General features: G+C 51.1%; 1 protein-coding gene across 1 annotated transcript; it reads left to right on the forward strand.

Moving 5' to 3' along the window:
• Positions 1-2503: 2503 nt before the first annotated feature.
• Positions 2504-17346, forward strand: LOC107113346 (chromosome unknown open reading frame, human C19orf81). Its single transcript, XM_015414669.1, has 6 exons — positions 2504-2567; positions 7734-7824; positions 9014-9134; positions 12280-12419; positions 13751-13954; positions 17259-17346. Exons 1-6 carry the CDS (start codon positions 2504-2506, stop codon positions 17344-17346), a joined length of 708 nt encoding a protein of 235 aa, XP_015270155.1.
• Positions 17347-19935: the final 2589 nt, after the last annotated feature.

Here is a 19935-nt window from a genome sequence, read left to right on the forward strand (position 1 = left end):
AATCACTCTCCGTCTGCGTACTTTTCAGATGCAAGTGGAGGTTGCATCCATGGTGCAAAGATGGAAAGCAAACCTGCTCCTTCTTTGTGTGTGTGGGAGAGAGAAGGTGTGAACAGAAGAAAGGAAGCAATTCCCTGATAGTATCAGTCTACAAAGGGATGGAGGCAGAAGAGTTAACTGTTAACAGGAAGGAACCTCATAGTTTGCCTGTCTATCTATCTGACTCTCTTGTACCCCCCCCCCCAGGCTGAGGTTAAGAGACAGCGTCTGGTCCTTCTCTTCTGACAACCCAGAGGCTGGCAACTCCAGCAACTCCCTCTCCTCCAATGGAGATTCAGAACCACGGTTCTGGAACCTTGAGCGTGGGTTTGAATTGCTACAGTTGGCCTGCAGGAAAAGCGAAATTCTCTTCAAAAGGGATTGTTGAAGTAAAGCGGTGTAAAGGCGCTAGCTTGGAGGAACACGAAGAGGGGTGTGCAGAGGGATCTGTATTTGGGGGTACCGGCTTGTGATGGGGGACTGAATGGGTCAGAGAAACTGTCGGAAATGGCACGGAGGGGCTTTTACTGCATCTTCTCCCCCGCACCAGTTTGGTGTAGCAGTTAAGAGCAGTGGACTCTCATCTGGAGAACTGGGTTTGATTCCCCATTCCTCCACATGCAGCCCACTGGGTGACCTTGGGTCAGTCACAGTTCTCCCAGAGCTGTTCTCTCAAGAGCAGTTCTCTCAGAGCTCTCTCAGCCCCACCTACCTCACAGGGTGTCCGTTGTGGGGAGAGGAAGAAGAGCTGCTCTGAGACTCCAAGTGAAGGGGGGAGTAGAAATCCAACTCCTCCTCCTCTTCTTTTTCTTCTTCCTCCTCTTCCTCCTCCCCCTGCTTTCATTTAATTGCCATGGCTTTCTCTTTCTAGGACCCAGAATGGGCAACTCTCCCCCTACCAAACAGCTAAAGAAAAGGAGAGATTGGGAAGGGGAAAGGTGACCTTTCCAAAGCGGCTGACCCTTCTTCCGGCCATAACATCTGGCTGTATGTCTCATGTGGCCCAGTGCCCGCCTATTGAGAGTCGCCACTGACTCCCTCCTGCCTGCTGAGAATGTGGAAGATTCCACAGAGCCATGATGGCTCTCATCCTCCACATGATGGATACTTCCAAGTATGAGGCACAGAGGGGGGATCAGTTGTGCAGAGGCGGGCTGTTTGCAGTTGCCTTGTCCCCAAGGGGAAATGTGATGCGTTCTGCAGTCTGAAGATCCCAGAAGCTTCTGGATAAGGCAGCATCCCTCTTTGCCAAATGGCCGATTCACATGTCACAGAGTACAGAGGTTAGGTCTGGGGGACCCACCCTGTCTCACAGTCAGGCGCGAGTGGCGGGTTTGCTTCTATTCCCTGGGAGGTACTTGGGCCAACTACCACACCCCCTGTTTCAGGTTGGGATTCAGGGTTGCCAGCTCAGGGCTGGAAAATTCCTGGAGATGGGGGGGGGTAGAGCCTGGAAAAGAGCAGGGTTTAGGGAGGGACCTCAGCAGAGTATCATCAGGGGTCATTTCGTAGAAAAAGAGCTAGGGGGACTCATTAGCATAACTCATTAGCATATGCCACACCCCCTGACATCACCGGAAGTGTGTCCTCCCCACAGCCGGTGGCGACCTCCAGCGGGCACCAGCAGGGAGCTCCAGGCCCCGCCCTCCCGCACCTCACCCGGGGGGATGGCGTCCCCCCGAGTCCCCCCCCAAATGACCCCTGAGTATCATGCAATAGACTCCATCCTCCAAAGCAGCCATTTTCTCCAGGGAAACTGATCTCCGTAGGATGAGAAAATCTCCAGGCTCCACCTGAAGGTTGGCAACTCTATGGGGAAACAGAATGGGGGGGAGGCTAGTGCCCCTTCTCTGTGTTCATCACAGTCTCCATCTGAATTGGGCACCACATACATGGGAACGGAGAGATCTCACAACTCACATGATCTGACCGTTACACCAGGGTGGGGGCAGACCCAACCTGCATGCTCTGTGCTGTGTGAATCGGCTCCAAGTTGCTCCATCTGTAAAATGGAACGATGATAGGATTTCACTGGGCTGCTTTGGGGCACACTCACTCATCACAAAATGCCGTAAAAAGAGAAGGGGCTGGGGAAATGAGGAGCTTCCGCCTCACTTTTTGGATCTAAGAAGTGTTGCATGCCTGTTTCCCCCCTCCTAGGAGACATCTCAAGATTGACTTAGGTGGGTACAAAAAAGAGAGGCAGATTTTGGGCAAAAGACTTATGCAAAAATCAGGACTGCTTGGGTGGAGGAGACAGACATCAGGCTTAAGGTATTACCAAACATTATTTAACAGGGCTGGATTAAGGCATGCTGAAGCCCCGGGCTGTGTCAAATTGAAGAGGCCCCAGAGCATTCCCCCGCAAAATGTGTATTCTTCTGGCAGGGTTATTTTTGTATTTATGGGCCCCTCGTAGTCACCTGTGTGTCAATCCAGCTCTGATTTTTAACTCTCTCCAAGGATGCAGGAAGATGAGACCGAAGGTTCCAAGTTGCGGCCCAGTTCCAGCAACCAGTGGGAGTCAGGTAAAGATTGGGACAGGCCGAATCCTCCTCCCTGGTGGCCGCCCCCCCTTGTGCTTTGGGACCGCCCAGCCCGGCCCCGTCTCTTTACTCCCCCACTCTCTTCACTCCCCCACTCTTCTCCTGCACCATCGCTTTAGAAGATGCTGCTGCCAGGGCAAGGTTTTAACATAATTATCCAGTCAAATGGAGTTGAGTTTGAAAGGATGCCAGGAGAGAGAAAAAAAAATGCAGAAATGAAACTCGGAGGAGGGGGAGCTGGAGGCAGAGATCCTGCAGGGCTGGAGGAGGGGAGGAGGCTCTTTCTTGTTCCCCGACTCCAGGCCACAAGCAGCCCGTGTGGCAAGGCAACATAGACATGGAGAAGGAGCCGCTCTGCTGCCAGCCCACCCTCCAGGTCAGCCCCATCAAGGCCTGGCCCCGTGAAGCAACCCGAGAGTTCCAGCTAGAGTGGCCAGTTTTTAAAAGAGCTAATTGCTGTCTGGCTTCCGGGACTTCCGGTTGCAACTACGCTTGCCAAGTCCCCCAGGGGGCGGGGAAAGCCCCGCCCCAGAGGCCCATTCCCCACCGCCAGCGGATCGGGCCCCGGGGGGAACTCCACCCCGACGTGCACGTCGCCCGGAAGTGACTCTGGCATGCCAGGCACGCTGGGGGTGGGGCCACGGTCATCCGAGGGAAAACTCTATGGTTTTCCCACGGATGGTCGTGGCTTCGCCCCAGCGTGCCCACGTCACTTCCGGGCGACGTGAATGCAGCGTACACGCTCCACCCACCAGCCGGGAGTCCTCCACTGCAGCTGAATTCACACTTGGCAACCCTAGTTGCAACTCTGTGTAGCCTCCTCACAGAGGCCTAACCTCCAGCGCCCCCCCGTGTGCAACCCAAGTAAGAGCCACCAACTTTGGCTTGGGAGAATCCCGGAGTTCTGGGAGGGGGGTACCTGGGGGGCAGATTAGGGTTGCCAGCTCTGGGTTGGGAAATACCTAGGAATTTTGGGGGTGGAGTCTGAGGGAGGCGGGGTTTGGAGCATCGTGCCATAGAGTCCACCTTACAAAGGGGCCATTTTCTCCAGGTGAACTGATCGCTGTCACCTGGAGATCAGTTGTAATAGCGGGAGATCTCCAGCCACCACCTGGAGGTTGGCAACCCTGGGTGAGATTGGGGAGGGGAGGGAGCACAGCAGGGATGTAGTGGCAGGGAGTCTGTCCTCCAAAGCGTCTGTCTCGTCCACGGGAGTAGATCTCTGTGGTTTGAAGTTCAGTTCTGGGAGAACTCCCAGACCCACCTGGAGGGTGATAACCACAATGCACAACGCCAGCTGTAGACGACATAGTTTTCATGCTCCAGCCGACCAACTTGCCAGACATTTCTCTAAGCAGCCAGAGCACTGATCGGTGGGGCCTGCCATTGCATTTCCTGGTGCCTGCTTCCCAGGGGTCATTTCGTAGAAAAAGAGATGCAGTAGCTCATTAGCATAACTCATTAGCATAACTTATTTGCATATGCCACACCCCCTGACATCACCGGAAGTGTGTCAGAAGGCAACACCCACCGCTCAGGCTCCATTGGACTGTTTTGGATTGCTAGCTATTGGGGGGGGGACACACGCAGATCTGCCCTCACAGGGGAGGGAGAGCTTGTACCTGAAAGCTGGCCGAGGGGGGGGGGGCTCTTCAACTTACCTGGCTGCTTCTTGCTCCTCGAGGCCCGACTGAGGGCTGCTGGGAGCAGGGGGCGGGGCTTGTTGCATGTGCCCGCCCCCTGGGCTCCTTACTGCCAGAGCTCCGCTCCTGTGGGCTCCTGCAGGAAATGACCCCTGCTGCTTCCCCAAAGCTTTCCCCAGCTGGTTTTCTCCAGTCCGCTGGAGTAGGAGGTGCTGCAGAAGAACCCAGGAGGCAACACCTTGGTGTCTGCAGGGCGCCTCCATTCAGAAACAGCCCCTTCCGTTACAGGAAGGCATTTGGCTAGGAGCCTCCCAGCATTTTGTGACTGGTTCCAGCCTGCATGGCAGCCATCTTGTGGCTATCTGCACTTCCCCCCACAAGACAGCCATTTTGTGACGGATCCTGTGGTAGCCATTTTTTGGATGAGTCTTGTGTGCGTGTGTGTGTAAGCTGGAAAGGCGTGGTTGACTTCTAGCAACCCCTAGTGGGGCTCGAACGTTTCAGAGAGGTGGCTTGCTTACTGCCTGCCTCTGCACCCCCAGCCCTGGTATTCCTTGGAGGTCTCCCTTCCAAGTACTTGTCAGGGTCAGCCCTGCTTCGCTTCCGAGATCTGACGAGATTGAGCTAGCCTGGGCTATTCAGTCAGGGCACCATGGTAGCCATTTTGTGGTAGTGCTCACACCCATTCTCAGAATTCCAAAAGTGTCCACAGGCTCAACAAGGTTAGCGATCCCTCCAGGAGTGCTTAGGTCCAATGGGAGAGAGCCGGGTTCAGATCCCTGCTCAGTGACCCTAAAGGTGACCTTAGACCATTTACTGTCTGTTCAATATATTTTTAGGCTAGCTAAACACTCTCTTGTGGCCTAATTTACCTCACAGGGTCGTTCTGAGGCTAACAGCTGGGGTTCGGCCATGCATGCCATCTTGAATTTAGAACGGATAAAAGGAAGTACTTCTTCACCCAAAGAGTGATTCACACATGGAATTCACTGCCACAGGAGGTGGCGGCGGCTACAAGCATGGACGGCTTCAAGAGGGAATTAGATAGACATATGGAGCAGAGGTCCATCAGTGGCTATTAGCCACAAGGGGCTCTGGGGCAAGTGATGCTCTGTCTTCTTGGTGCTTGGGGGGTGGGGGCAACAGTGGGAGGGCTTCTAATGTCCTGGCCCCACTGGTGGACCTCCTGATGGCATCTGGTATTTTTGGCCACTGTGTGACAGAGTGTTGGACTAGATGGGCCTTTGGCCTGATCCAACATTGGCGTCTCTTATGTTCTTATGAATTCCCTGAACAAAGGATGGGATAAAACAGGGAGAAATAAGAAGCTCAAGATCATGTCATTGAGTTACTCCTGGAACCACCCATGCAAAGTGGGTGGGGGGTTGGAGCTTCTTGGTGGGTTCTTACTAGAAGGGAGAAGGGCTGTAGGAGGGAGGGCATGGTGAGAAAGCTTCAAAGAGCAAGAAGGCAGCACGAGTCCTAAGAAAATCACCGTTTAACGCTACTGGGGCTGTTAGTCCTTCCTGTTGCTCCGTCCTGCTTTTATTGGTAGCTTCAAGAGGCAGAGCTGCAAAACAAGACGCCATTTGGATGTCGTGATAGGCCGCTGTTAGCAAGCTATGCAAAACCATGGTTTAGAATCCTGGTTTAACACGCCATAACAAACCACAGTTTGTTGGGTAGCCTGCATTTGGACATCATGAAAAATTGACAGTTACACAAACCGTATTCAGCAACTTCCACATGTAAGTCACTGTGTTTATGAACGTCATGGCTGGCATGCCAAGGGGCTGGAAGCCAGCTCGGCCCCAGGTTACAAATGTCTCCACACGGACACCAAAACGAGCTTCCACTATAGCAGGTATAGCAGCAAGTTGGGTGATGTCCGCGCACAAGCATCCTGGCTGTTCACTGCCGCCGCCACCCGACCGCTGCTGCTCCCCTTTCCTCCAACATGGCGCACAAAAACAAAGTGTGATGGCAATTACAACACTCCCCCCCAGCCTGGAATCCCCCCTTTCCCCTTTTCAGCCCGACTCTACTGCTAAGGTACAGTATGGGTGTGCTGGGAAAGGGAAACGGTTCTATAAAGAGCAAAAAGAGGAGGAGCACTTGCCATTTTGAAAGCAGAGCGTAGCTCTGTCCCATCTGGATGGATGCCCCACCCACAGCCATCCCACCGTTCCCTGCTTGAACCAGATCAAAAAAGGGTTTGCTTTTGATCCATTTTAAAACAGGATCCCCAAGAATCAACCTCAGAATGAGCAGACGGCTGTTCAGGCACTCCTTTAAAATGTAGGCGCTTCCTGCCCTCCATGCAGAGGAAAATCCCTGTGTGGATGCAGCCCTTGTTCGGTTACCTGGAGGTGATTTTCTACCCGCCCTAGGTGATCAGGCTAACTGCTACTTATAGACGTTCTTCAACTTGGTAAAACTATTGCTTAGGGGGGGTGAGGGATTAAAGTTTGATAACATGTCTGTATTTCCAATGCATGCTTACAGCTGCGGCAGGGCTTTTGATATATAGCTCTTCTACACTGATTATCCCGCAATATGTGAGTCCAGCCTTTTGTAAGGCAAGGCCAGAACACACTGAAATACCCTGTCTGGTGGCTTTCTTGGCTATTGTGGGAAATGGGATGTTGGCTTAGATGGGCCTTTGATACAGTTGCCAGCTCCGGATTAGGAAAAAAACTAGAGATTTTGGGGGTGGAGCCTGAGGAGGGCGGGGTTTAGGGATGGGAGGGACTTTAATGGGATATGATGCCATAGAGTCCACCTTCCACAGTGACCATTTTCTCCAGGTGAACTGATCGCTGTCGCCTGGAGATAATTTGTAATAGTGGGAGATCTCCAGCCACCAACTGGAAGTTGGCAGCCCCAGCCTTTGGCCTGATCAACAGGGCTCTCCTTATTAAGGCTGCCAACAGGCCTGGAGAAAAGCATCCCATCCCTTTAATGGAGGCTCAAAGTATGGACATGGGCAGCTGGAGCATTTTATAGAAGTCAAAAGCATCACCCGGTCAATAACATCCCTGTAAACCTCCTGTGGTGGCTCAAGTGGTTAAGACGCTGAACTGCAGGCTGTGGAAGGTCAGTAGTCCAGCAGTTCAAGACCCGGATGCCACATGACAGAGTGAGCTCTTGTCTCTAGTTCCAGCTCCTGCCAACCTAGCAGTTCGAAAGCAAGAAATTGCAAGTAGATAAATAGGTACCACTTTGGTGGGAAGGTAACAGCGTACTGTGTGCCTTGGTGTTTAGTCATGCCGGCCACATGACCACGGAAACGTCTTCGGACAGTGCTGGCTCTTCGGCTTTGAAACGGAGATGAGCACCGCAACCCTAGAGTCGGACTCGACTGGCTTTCGAGCAAGGGAACCTTTACCTTTAAGCCTCCTCACAACAACCCTGTGAGGTAGGTTAGGCTGATAGAGAGTAACTGGCCCAAGATCACCTAGCGAGCTTCATGGCAAAGCAGGGATCCTCTTTTTCTTCCCTGCAGCCCCACCTGCACTGGAGCTGGAGAGTGAAGAGAGAACCTCGTCCCCTTTCCCAGAACTGGAACAGCCCTGCCCACCCCCACGTAAAACCTCGTGAGTAGTTACTGCTGGCTGTGAAGGGAGCCAGCCCCTCCCGACTGGGTGGAAGCTGACAAGGTCAGGCTGTGCCAGGAGATCTGCATGGACAAAAGGCTGGGGGGGGGGGTTGTAATAAGGAGGGGACTTGGGTGAGTCTGAGAGGGAAAAGATGGCTGGCTCCAAGTCAGCATTTGCAGGATCACTTTTCTGCTTGGTTGGGAGCACTTTGTAAAGCATCCAACAGGGAAACTTGATTTCCCCTTGTTTATGGCTGTCAGGGCTTTTTTTTGTAGATAAATCCCAGCAGGAACTCATTAGCATAATAGGCCACACCCAACAACAGAAATTCATTAGCATATTAGGCCACACACCCTAACAGCACAGGTCATTGGCATATTAGGCCACACCCCCATGTTACCAGAAGTGTGCTCATCCAGCCACACCCACCTTCTGCTTCTTATTCTGTTTACCTTGTTTGTTGTCAAAACCCAGGGCTTTTTTGTAGCAGGAACTCCTTTGCATGTTAGGCCACACACCCCTAATGTAGCCAATCCTAATGAGTTTCTGCTGTTGGGTGTGGCCTATTATGCTAATGAGTTCCTACTGGGCGTGGCCAACTTGGAAGCCAGCCGGAACTCCGTTCCTGTGCGTTCCTACCCAAAAATAGCCCTGATGGCTGTCATTTATTGTCCTCACGGGCTGCTAATTTTAAACCTGTCGCTTCTGTTTTCTAATTGCAAACTGACCCTTTCTGGTTTGCCATCCTGTCGGGAAACCTGTTGGTGAGGCAGAGCACAAACGAATGCACAGCCAAAGAACATGACATATATGTTGCAGGTTTCTCTACTTTGGATGATACAGGAGTCATCTGCTGCATGTGAAACTCTGCACTGTATCAGTGGTGCTTCTCCATGTCACGGCCACGCCGTACTTTCTGAAATGCAAAGTGTGGGCTTTTATACAAAAATCTATATTGATTTCATATTGCTTGAACTGCCAAGGCTCCCTTTAAAGGATCCTGGGAACTGTAGTCTGGAGAAGGGCCGAAGCATTCTCTAGCTGCTCTTGCTCCCACTTCTCACTGAAGTAAAATTCCATGGCAAGGAAGGAAAACCAGTTCAATCTGTGACGTGTGGACATAATGTTGTTCCTTCTGACCAGCATGGAGGCTTCCCCCCTTCACCCCTCTTCTCCCTCCTCACAGGCGTCAATACTTGAAGAAAATCATTGCTGAATATGAGGCTCTAGACATGGAAATGCCTTGTATCCAGAAGTTCCCCAGGCCACCAGCTGCCCGGCCCCTTTGCCTATGTATGGAGATCCCGGTCAGTTGTGTTTCAATGCTGGGAAGGAGACTTTGAGGCATTTAGCCATGGCGTGTGTGTGTGAGGGGGAAGGGGTTCAAAACAATGTGTGCAGGGGGGGAAATTCGGCAATATTCAGATTCAGGGATATTCCGGGGCATCATATTCAGGACACTGGGATATCCACAGAATACGATATTCGGCAATGCTCGCTGATTCGAGCGGTATTCGGGAAGCTCGAATATTCGGCCCCATTATACCCTATGGGCCATCAAAGTCAATGGTGAAATCTCATAGGGTATAATCTGGGGGCTGGGAGGGGAGAGGGTTTGAAGAAGAGCCTCCCAATTTGCAGGGTAGTTGCTGGAGCTTTTCCCCAAAAGAACCCCCAGGTCCCAAAAAGATTGGACCAGGGGGGTCCAATTCTATGGGCCCCCAAACAGGTTACCCCCATCCCCTCCATTGTTCTCTATGATGGGAAAAAATGTAAATTTTCCCATGGTGCTTTTAGTGGGCTGGGGGGGATGGGGTTAGAAGGAGAGGCATCAAATTCACAGTATGGCTGCTGGAGCCTCTCCCCACATGAACCCCCAAGTCCCAAAGACATTGGACCAGTAGGTCCAATTCTATGGGCACCCAAACAGGTCACCCCCCTTCCCTCCATTATTATGGGGATAAAACCCTGACCCAGCCAGCAGACACACAGCAAGGCAGGCACCCAGCAGTCAGACTCTCCCAGAGAATCTAAGGGAAAGTGAACTGTTGGGAGGTTGCTTGTTTGCCAGGAGCCTAACAGTCACTGCAGAACAAGTGCCACAGTGGCAGCGCAAGTGCCGCACAGAAACCCAACAGGACCAATGTCAAACCAGAGAATCTCTGTCTTACAAACTGGGTCAACCTCCTCCAGACTTCATAGGTAGAGAGAGAGAGATAGCTAGATAGTCATTCTTACACTGGCCTTTCCTTCCTGTGTTTTCTTTCCTGTCACTATCCCTTTGATTTGTAGAATGGAGATCTCAGGGAAACAACTTCCTTTCTTCCTTTCACCTCTCCCACACACAATAGCCCCCCCCTTTCAGACATTACATCTATGCATGCCAGGAGCCTGGCATCTGTGCATAGATCCTCTCAATACATGCAGTCGCCATGTTGCCAAAACGGGCAATGCTCGCACATATAAGCAATCCAACCACTCAATTTTCTAGGCGTTTGGTTTGCACATACCAAAACTGTATGTGCATGTAAAGTATGTACATTGTCCCTGTTCAGACACAGCAGCTGTGTATATCTGGAGCATGCTTTCAGTAAGTGTGGATGCAACATCCAAAAAGGGCTAATCTGTCAGGGTAAATCCAGCTCCCCATAGCTACCCTGAGTCTGAGAAAAGAGCCCTTCAGATAAAAATAATGATAATAATACTATAGCCCTCTAAACACATTATAGTGAATCGGCATACAAGCCGTACAGGGTATACTTGTTTTTTCTTTATACATGAGTTGAGTAACTTCATGCTACATTCAACATGTGTACAGATCAATGTGTGATTTTAAAGACACATTTACCCAGGGTCCCTGGTTTCATTTGTAAAGTCAACATGTGCTGGGTCTTTCTGAGAAACAGATGTATGCACATACATGCAGATTATATGTTTACTATAACACATGAACAGGGCTATATATAGTCAGTGTACTGACTATATATTCACACACTGAATCATTCTTACATTACATTCAACATATGTACAGCTGAATGTATGACTGAAACCCCACCTTTATCCAAATCTTAATCCCTGGTTTTGAGTTTAGTCACTCACAGAGTTTTCAGTGGGCATTACAGATGTACCTGAACATTTTCGCTTTTTTTTTTTTTTTTTGCATGATTATAGCCCTGCTGATTTCCATAGAACGAGAGAACTTCTGTAGTCTTGGCTGACCTAATTCATGGCTTTAAGAAAACTGAAGGCTTTCAAGATTTCAGTGATGATTCACTGTTTCCTTAGACCTCCCTTTGGGCTCTTTTTGTAAAATTCACTTATGGGATTGACTACCACAAGAAATGAGGAAGGCCATTAAGTTTAGATAGCTTAAAAAATATATATATATCCCAGAATGACTGGACAAATTCATAGTCAAAGTGTGTGGTGGAGTAATTAGGGTGTTGAGCTAGAACTGGGGGGGACTATGGTTCAAATTCTGCTGAGCCATGAATCTCACTGGGGGACCTTAGGCCCAGCCCTCCTCTCTTTTACCCTAACATACCCCACAGAACCTGCTTCCACAGCCTTCAGAACTGCGGTGGCTGAAGTGGTTAAGACGCTGAACTGCAGGCTGTGGAAGGTCGGTAGTTCAGCAGTTCGAAACCCGAGTGTGCCGCATGACGGAGTGAGCTCCCGTCTCTAGTTCCAGCTCCTGCCAACCTAGCAGTTCGAAAGCAAGAAATTGCAAGTAGATAAATAGGTACCACTTCGGTGGGAAGGGAACAGCGTTCCGTGCGACTTGGTGTTTAGTCATGCTGGCCACATGACCACGGAAACGTCTTCGGACAGCGCTGGCTCTTCGGCTTTGAAACGGAGATGAGCACCGCAACCCTAAAGTCCGACTTGACTGGCTTTCGAGCAAGGGAACCTTTACCTTTACCTCACAGAAGGGATGCATAAATAAAATGGGGGGGGGGAGAGAACTCTGTATGCTGATCTGAGCTGCTCAAAGGGCAGGTTAAAGAATGCGACAATGAATAGGTCTATTAAAGGCAATTAGCCATGAGAGCTAAATGAAACCTCCGCTTCCCTGAACCTCGGAGTATGATACCTGGATCAGAGGATGGGTGTCCTGTTTGTGAATTTGATGAAGGCCACTCACTGGCTGGTTGCTGCCAGACACAGAATGCTGAACTGGATCAAATCTTGGCCTGATCCAGCCAGGTAGTTCTTAGCTTCTTTCTAACCTTCCTTCCACCATCCGCACTGCTGTTCAGGCACACACGTGTGAACGGCTAAAAAAAAAAACTGAGCGTGGAACTCGGAGTGCAGTCCTTAATTCAACCGATGGCTGTGGAAGCAGGTTCTTTTACTTCCATGTCATGTAGAGGAAGACATGCCTAGTGGGCATATTTTTTTGGGGGGGGTGGAGCAGAAGCCTGAGCATTGAGCTATGCCTTTGCCCCCCAGCCTGAAAAGGAGATGAACCACGCAGAGGTCCTCGTGGCTGTCGAGGCGGCCATTCCTAATGCCTTTGAGGAGGGCCTCTTGTGCAGCATCCAGTTTGAGAACACCAATGTGATCTGTGGAACAGCGGGACGGAAGAACAGGTGAGACCTCCCTCAGTCTTAGACTTACCTGGTTGCCCAGTGTGGCAGCAACCTCTTGACACCATGCTTCAGCTGCAGTTGTTGCTCAACAGAACAGCTGGACCCAAAATATGTGGGCATGTGGAGGGAGACAGTGCTGCTTGTAGGGTTGGGCAATTCCTGGGGATTTGGGGGTGGAGCCTAGGGAGGGTGGAGTTTGGAAAGTAAAGAAGCTCCGTGAGCGTACGATACCATAGAGAATGCCCTCCAAAGCTGCCATTTAATCCAGGGGAACTGACCTCTGTAGTTGAGGGGTCAACTGTATTTCCGAGGGGATGTCAGGCCCCACCTGGAGGTTGTCCAATTGCTTGCTGTTAATGACATTGCGGGATTTAAATTATACACTGCCTCTATCAGGACTCTGAAGAGGCGGCACAGAAAGATCCTGAATAAGTACATCTGAAGCTAGAACAAGCTAGAACGTGTCCGGAGGAGGGCAACGAAGGTGGTGAGGGGTCTGGAGACCAAGTCCTGTGAGGAAAGGTTGAAGGAGCTGGGTATGTTTCGCCTGGAAAGGAGATGACTGAAAGGCGATATAACCATCTTCAAGTACTTGAAGGGCTGTCATTATAGTTGTTTTCTGTTGCCCCAGGTCAGACCAGACCCAATGGGTTGAAATTAAATCAGAAGGGTTTTCGGCTAAACATTAGGAAGAACATCCTGACAGAGCAGTTCCTCAGTGGAACAGGCTTCCTCAGGAGGTGGTGGGCTCTCCTCCTTTGGAGGTTTCCAAACAGAGGCTAGATGGCCATCTGAGAGCAATGCTGATTCTGTGAGCTTAGGCAGATCATGAGACGGGAGGGCAGGAAGGGTTGCATCAGTGCTAAGTTCTCGTGGCCCTTTCTTACACACCCAGGGAAATGCTAATTGCCACTTTGGGGTCAGGAGGAGATTCTTCTCCAGGCCAGTTTGGACGGGGATCCTGGAGGTTTTTTGTCATCTTCTGGGCATGGAACAGGGGTCATTGAGTGTGTGTGTGTGGGGGGGGAGGTATTTGTGAATTTCCTGCATTGTGCAGGGGGTTGGACTAGATGACCCTGGAGATCCCTTCCAACCCTATGGTCCTAAGTAAATAATATTCCATCTCCTCGGAGGCCATTTCCCTGCCTATTGTCACTGTATCTGTCCCTACTGTTGCTTTCTCTGCCGGGCCCGATGCCAGCGTTTTCAATTAATTTAGTACTTGTTGGATCTTTGGCCACTGAGACACAGCAGCAGCACTCTGTCTGAATGCTGATCAGGCCAGGCCTGCCACTTCACTGTCCCCCACCCTTCTTAATCTCCCCACATAGGTGGCTGCTCACGGTGTCAGATTTCCGGACCCGGAACCAGCTCCTGCACACAGGCTTGATGGTGGGCCAGGATCACTTCCCACTGAGGCGCTGGGACGATCTGGTGATGGAGGACTATCGTATGCACCTCCGGAGGGTGCTGGCCCGTCAGCGCCTGCTGCACAACCTCAGTGACTCCTGGGATGCAACCCAATTGAATGGACTGTGAGGCCCAGGGAAGAGTTAGCAGCAAAGACTAAAATGTTGCCGGCCTGCCTATCTGTCTTCTGTGTCATTTTAGAAGAGAGTGCCTAGGCCGCCATCTCCACCAGACTGGATGAGGTAGGATCCAACCCAGTGGCATTTCCTTCAAGAGTCTGCATCTAATCCGGTTCTCCTGAGGTAGCAAATATGGGGAGAGAGTGCCCCCTAGAGGCAATTCAAGGCACTGCCTTTCACATGGAACTGGTTGGATCCAGGCGTTTCCCCCCAGTAAATCTTGCCACATTCATCTCATTAGTACAGCCTCCATCACATAACTTCTCTTCATGCAAGTCCCATGATCCTCAGCATAGCCCTTTTTATGATCCAAAGGGACTCCCCTTTGTCACCAGCAAGAAAAAGCTGGCTGGATCCAATCCTACATTTGTACTATAGGCTATTCCAGGGAAGGGGGGGTGTAATTTCGTAATGGGAGAGGCCCTGCAGCTCTAGCTGGTGTGACCTGAAAGCCATTTCTCCCCATGCTAAATGAGTGAAGGTTTCCTGTGTTTCTTACGGGAGGAATGAAAGGCAGATGTACTTTTCCTTCTTATTGCTGCATGTGTTTTCCTGGCCCTGCAAAGAGATTCTGGGGCTAAGCTTCAGGATGCTTTAGCTCAAGTGCTACAGGAACCACAGTCAGCAAATGTGCAGAGAAATATAGGAAATATGACTGTGAAAGAAAGTGCAAAAAACAATTATTTTTTCTTAAATAACGTGTGATTATTTCAATATAGATGGGGCTATTTTTGGGCAGGAATGCACAGGAACGGAGTGGAGTTCCGGCTGGCTTTTAAATTGGCCACACCCAGCAGGAACTCATTAGCATAATAGGCCACACCCAACAGCAGAAACTCATTAGGATTGGCTACATTAGGGGTCTGTGGCCTAACATGCAAAGGAGTTCCTGCTACAAAAAAAGGCCCTGGATTTTGACAACAAACAAGGTCAACAGAATAAGAAGCAAAAAGGGGGTGTGGCTGGATGACCACACTTCTGGTAACATGGGGGTGTGGCCTATAATGCCAATGAGCTGTGCTGTCAGGGGTGTGGACTAATATGCTAATAAGTTTCTGCTGGGCTTTTTCCACAAAAAAAAGCCCTGGATGTGATTATTTCTTAACGAAATTATCCATCTAAGACAAAACCTGTTCCAAATAATCGCAATACAGAAGTATTCAATGAATAGTTTTGTATTGATAAACAGTTCTGTTAAGAAATAATCACATTTATATTGAAATAATCACACTTTATTTAAGAAAACATATTTGTTGTTTTTTGTGCTTTCTTTCACAGTTGTATTTCCTATATTAGCTCAATTGATGGCAGATGTCGAAACTGGGGAGGGGAATTTCCTTGGCTGGCAGAGAGGGAGTTTGGTCTCCCAGAAGAGATTTCGCATGCACTGCTACCACCACCCTTGCCAGAGCAACCATGCCTCTTCCCTAAAGAACGTTCTGTGCCCCAGAAATATTGCATGGAGTGTTCAAGCTTCCCTCACCGTGTGAGTCTTTTGTGCACACTGTAGCAGCACCTCCTTCCAGAAAGCAGCCAAAAAATAAATCACGGCAGCTTGCAACCCAGCAATAGAACTCTGCGCCTTACCTGCGCGTGCTGACATGAGGATTCAAGGCCACCGGAAAAGACAGGTCTGAATTCGGTGGACTTATTGGGTTGGACTCAAACAGCTTTTCTGCTGGTGGAAAAAGCGTTCTCTTTTGACCACCCCCAAAGGCTGTGCTGGGGATCATGGGGACAGAAGCCACGTGGGACAAAACCCACACGTGGATGGAAGCCACGCGGGGCAGGAGCTGTAGCAGGGAGGCCTAGTGAGCGATACTGAGTGAAAAAGCTGGCAGCAGGATCCGACCCGTGGTAAGGCACTGTGCTGGGTGGCAGGGGTGCCCAGCAGCCCTCCTGACACCATCATCTGAAAACTAATCAGGAGTCAGAATCCAGAGGTCACTAACAGTACCACATCCAGGCACAGCGGAGGCTGCTGTTGCCCACACAATGTCCCAGGTCAACTGGGACATCTTTATAATCCTTCTAGGTTGGGAGAACAATGGCTGTTGGGGGTTGGCTGTCCTGGATGGGCTGGGTCAACGCAGAGCCTCGGAATCATTCACTGCCCAGGGAACACCCTGACCCGTAGCTCTGGTGGCTAAACATACGGGGTCACAGCAGTCTGTTCTAGTCCTGATGGTTCCTGATCACAAACAAGTGATGACATCCACGCTGGGAGGACTGCAGCCCACCATCGTCTTGCTGCATCTGCCCGTCCACTGCTGGACACAGGGTGATGGACAAGAGGGGTTTCCCCTGTTCTCGCATTCTCTTCTTCCATGGATTTAAACAGCCCAATCTTCGGACCCGCTGACTGGGCAGAGATTCTTGTCTGATCAGATGCGATTTCCCAAGGATGGCGGCTGATCAGATGAAAAACCCACTTGGTCCGCGCTCCTGTGCTGAAATCAGCAAGCAGAGCTTTCCACGGCACAGGGCATAAACCGCGGCACCACCTGATTGCTTCATTCGCTGTTAAGAGGGACAGCTATGGGGCACGGTCTGTAAGTCAGTAGCCCCAAATGCAACAGTCCTGACTCTGGAGTGACAAAAGCTCGATCCAGGTTAATGACAATACTCATTCACCGAAGGCGTAGAGGCAGTTATTGAACTACCGGTGGGGGTAGTGATGGCCTCAATATTGAAGACACTGAGGACTTGGCAAAGGCCCAAGAACATACCTGAAGGACTGGGCTACTGGGTACCTTTCATTTCCCTGCCAATCTCTTTGGGAATGTGGTGTCTACAGGGTGGAGCAGTGGTTCAGTGACGGAGCCCCTGCCTGGCATGCAGAAAGCCCCAGGTTCTATCCCTGCCATCTCCAGTTAAAAGGACTGGGTAAAAGGTGATGGGAAAACCCTCTGCTTAAGACCGTGGAGAGCCACTGCTATTCAGAGCAGACAAGATTGACCTTGACAATGACAGATCAATGCCCAGTAAAAGGCATTTTTGAGTGATTAATTTTGGGGTCCATTCCAGGATAATTTTGTGGCCTTCCTTGAGCCTACTCAAGGCACAATCAAGAGCTTCTAGAAAGCTCTGAAGGAGGCGCCAACCTCTGCTCCCCTTGGCTGCGCACCCAGAGTACAAAACCCAGTTGAACCTTTTCTCCCAGTGGATGTGTTTGGCGTCCTTCCAAGGAACTCTGGGAATTGTAGTTTTGCCAAGGGGAACAGGCGCCCTTAACTCCTTGTGTTCCCAGGGTCAAGATGTTAGATGAGGCAGACCTGTTTTGTGCAAGCAACACGAGTCAGGAGGTCAAGCCCGTTCCCAACGAGATCCATATTTGAATGTGAGCGGAAGGAATGTCTGTGTGGTGTAGTGGCTGGAAGACCTGCATTCCGATCCCCCTTCCGCCACAGAGCTTCCTAGGCGACCTTGTAGCCTAACCTACCCTCACTGGATTGTTGGAGAATAACATGGGGAAGGCAGACTCACGTATGCCATCCTGACCTCCTTGGAGGAACAGCAGGATAACGATTGTACGGGATTGTAACGAGACTCCAAATATGCCACCCCCGCCCATTCTATTACTGAAATGGCCTCTGAGAGTGGATGGTTTGTGTTTAACTGGAGATGGTGGTGGGAAGTGCCATCACGCCACAGCAACCTTACGGTGACCCGGTAGGTTTTCAGAGGCAAGAGACGTTCAGAGGTGGTTTGCCACTGCCTGCCTCCGCGTCATGACCCTGGACTTCCTTGGAGGTCTCCCATCAGGGCTCCTTTTGGGCAGGAACGCACAGGAACGGAGTTCCGGCTGGCTCCCGAGTTGGCCACGCCCAGCAGGAACCTCATTAGCATAACAGGCCACACCCAACAGCAGAAATGCATTAGGATTGGCTACATTAGGGGTGTGTGGCCTAACATGCAAAGGAGTTCCTGCTACAGAAAAAGCCCTGGGTTTTGACCACAAATAAAGTCAACAGAATAAGCAAAAGGTGGGCGTGGCTGGATTACCACACTTCTGGTAACATGGGTGTGTGGCCTAATATGCTAATGAGCTGTGCTGTCAGGGCTGTGGCCGAATATGCTAATGAGTTTCTGCTGTTGGGCGTGACCTATTATGCTAATGAGTTCCTGCTGGGCTTTTTCTACAAAAAAAGCCCTGCTCCCATCCAAATACTTGGTCAGGGCTAACCTGGGTTAGCTTGCAAGAAAGAGAGAGCATCGCAACCATTGAGACGGTGGGAGTGGGGCAGATCCTGTGACTGCGCAGTGGATGAACACGAAACCCAGTTGCCTTTCACAGTCATCTAGAGGGATAATGGCGCCGAAGAAGAAACCGGCAAAATTAAGGCAAGGCTCTTCCTGAATGCCTCACCCGCACCGCTCGCTTTCCTTTAGGACATGTAGAACTCTCACCAGCCTTCGAACACAAAGCACCTCCTCCCCCACGCTCATCAGAAGACATGGCATTGCATACCTTGCACGCTTTCTCACTCCGACACGCAGACACCATAAATGCAAAATCAGCTAGGAGGGGCCTCTGTATCCCATAGAGTTTATATTTGCAAATAAAATCATTAAATTACATTAGTTGCTCTGCACAGGCATTGGAGGCAAAGAATGGGCCTCCGGCCCAGGACAAGGGGGTTCGGTAGAAGGGGATACGGGGAGGGGGAGTGTGTGTGTGTGTCTGGGAAACTTAGGCAGACCTGCCTGAGCGCCATAGGGTGGGCTTAGGCCACACAGGGTGTGTTTACATTCATCTCCAGAGTTCCTGCCCACAGAGTGAGGTTTCCTAGAGGTACCGTTTCTTCCTGGGTGAGGGAGGTACAGGGGGAAGAGAGGAGTGGAAAGCTGAGATCCAGGATTCCTGGGCTCCGGGTTTTAAAGTGCAGGTGGGCATGGAGAGCCAGTCTTTTCGCCAGAGGAAAGGAACAAAAAGAACCGGGCTGGGTCCTAGAACCGGACGCTCTACAGCATGTGGGAGGTGGGACGGGGTTTCTACAATGAGAGGAGCCAGTCCTCCCAGCCGAGAACCCAACTGGGTTCCAGAGCAGGGACTCGGACCCTGAGGGGCAGCGTGAGAGGCGGGGAGTGGAAGCTGCGGCCTCTCGGACTGGGAACCAAGCTGGACTGTAGAGCAGGGACCCAGACCCAGGCTGGGGAATTGGGGGTAGGCTCCTAGAGGGGCTGGGAGCCACGCCTCTTGGCTCAGGAGTCACTGTGGGTTCTAGATCTGGTGTGGCCTTGAAGGCCAGAGGTTGGGCTCCTGGAAATGGAACTCCTGGGTTCTCTCCGAGGTTAAGTGTGGGGCGGGGAAGGAGGGAGACGTCTATGACACGTTACACCCGGGTGCTACAAGGCCGGGTGCTGGGGCAAGTATAACCTTGGGAGACCCACACCGTAGGAGAGGGTTCGAGGGGGGTGAAGGGGGGAGTACCGACCCCCTTCCCTGTGGCCCGTCCCACCCAGCAACCACAAAATAATAGAAATAAAATCAAAACACAACCCTGTCAAATGCAGGCATTACCACCACCCCCCTCCCACCTCCCAGAATCATTCCCAGGGAATGGATCCCTGAATCACAAAGTCAGCGTCACATACGTCAGTTCATTTTCAGGACATTAAGGCAAGAGGAGTCGATGCTGCGGTTCTCGATTCTTCCCGGACCAGCCCCCGCCTCCAACCACCACCCAGCCTCGTGCCAGGTGACTGATGCACTGCACTACTCTTCCGACCCATTAAGACACCCTCTTGGGGAACCCAGGAGCCCTGCCTCCCACTCCCCAGATTGACCCACTAGCCCCAAATACCCAGAGTCCTTGGCCAGCTCCTTGACCTGAATGCCTCTGGACTGGCTCATGGATGCCTTCGATTCCAGTCAGTCCCACTGCTAAAACTTCAGTCTTAATAACAGCAGCAACATCCCCTGA

Source organism: Gekko japonicus, unplaced genomic scaffold (assembly GCF_001447785.1).
Source record: "Gekko japonicus isolate JY-2015 unplaced genomic scaffold, Gekko_japonicus_V1.1 scaffold1068, whole genome shotgun sequence".
NCBI classification, from domain to species: Eukaryota; Metazoa; Chordata; class Lepidosauria; order Squamata; family Gekkonidae; genus Gekko; species Gekko japonicus.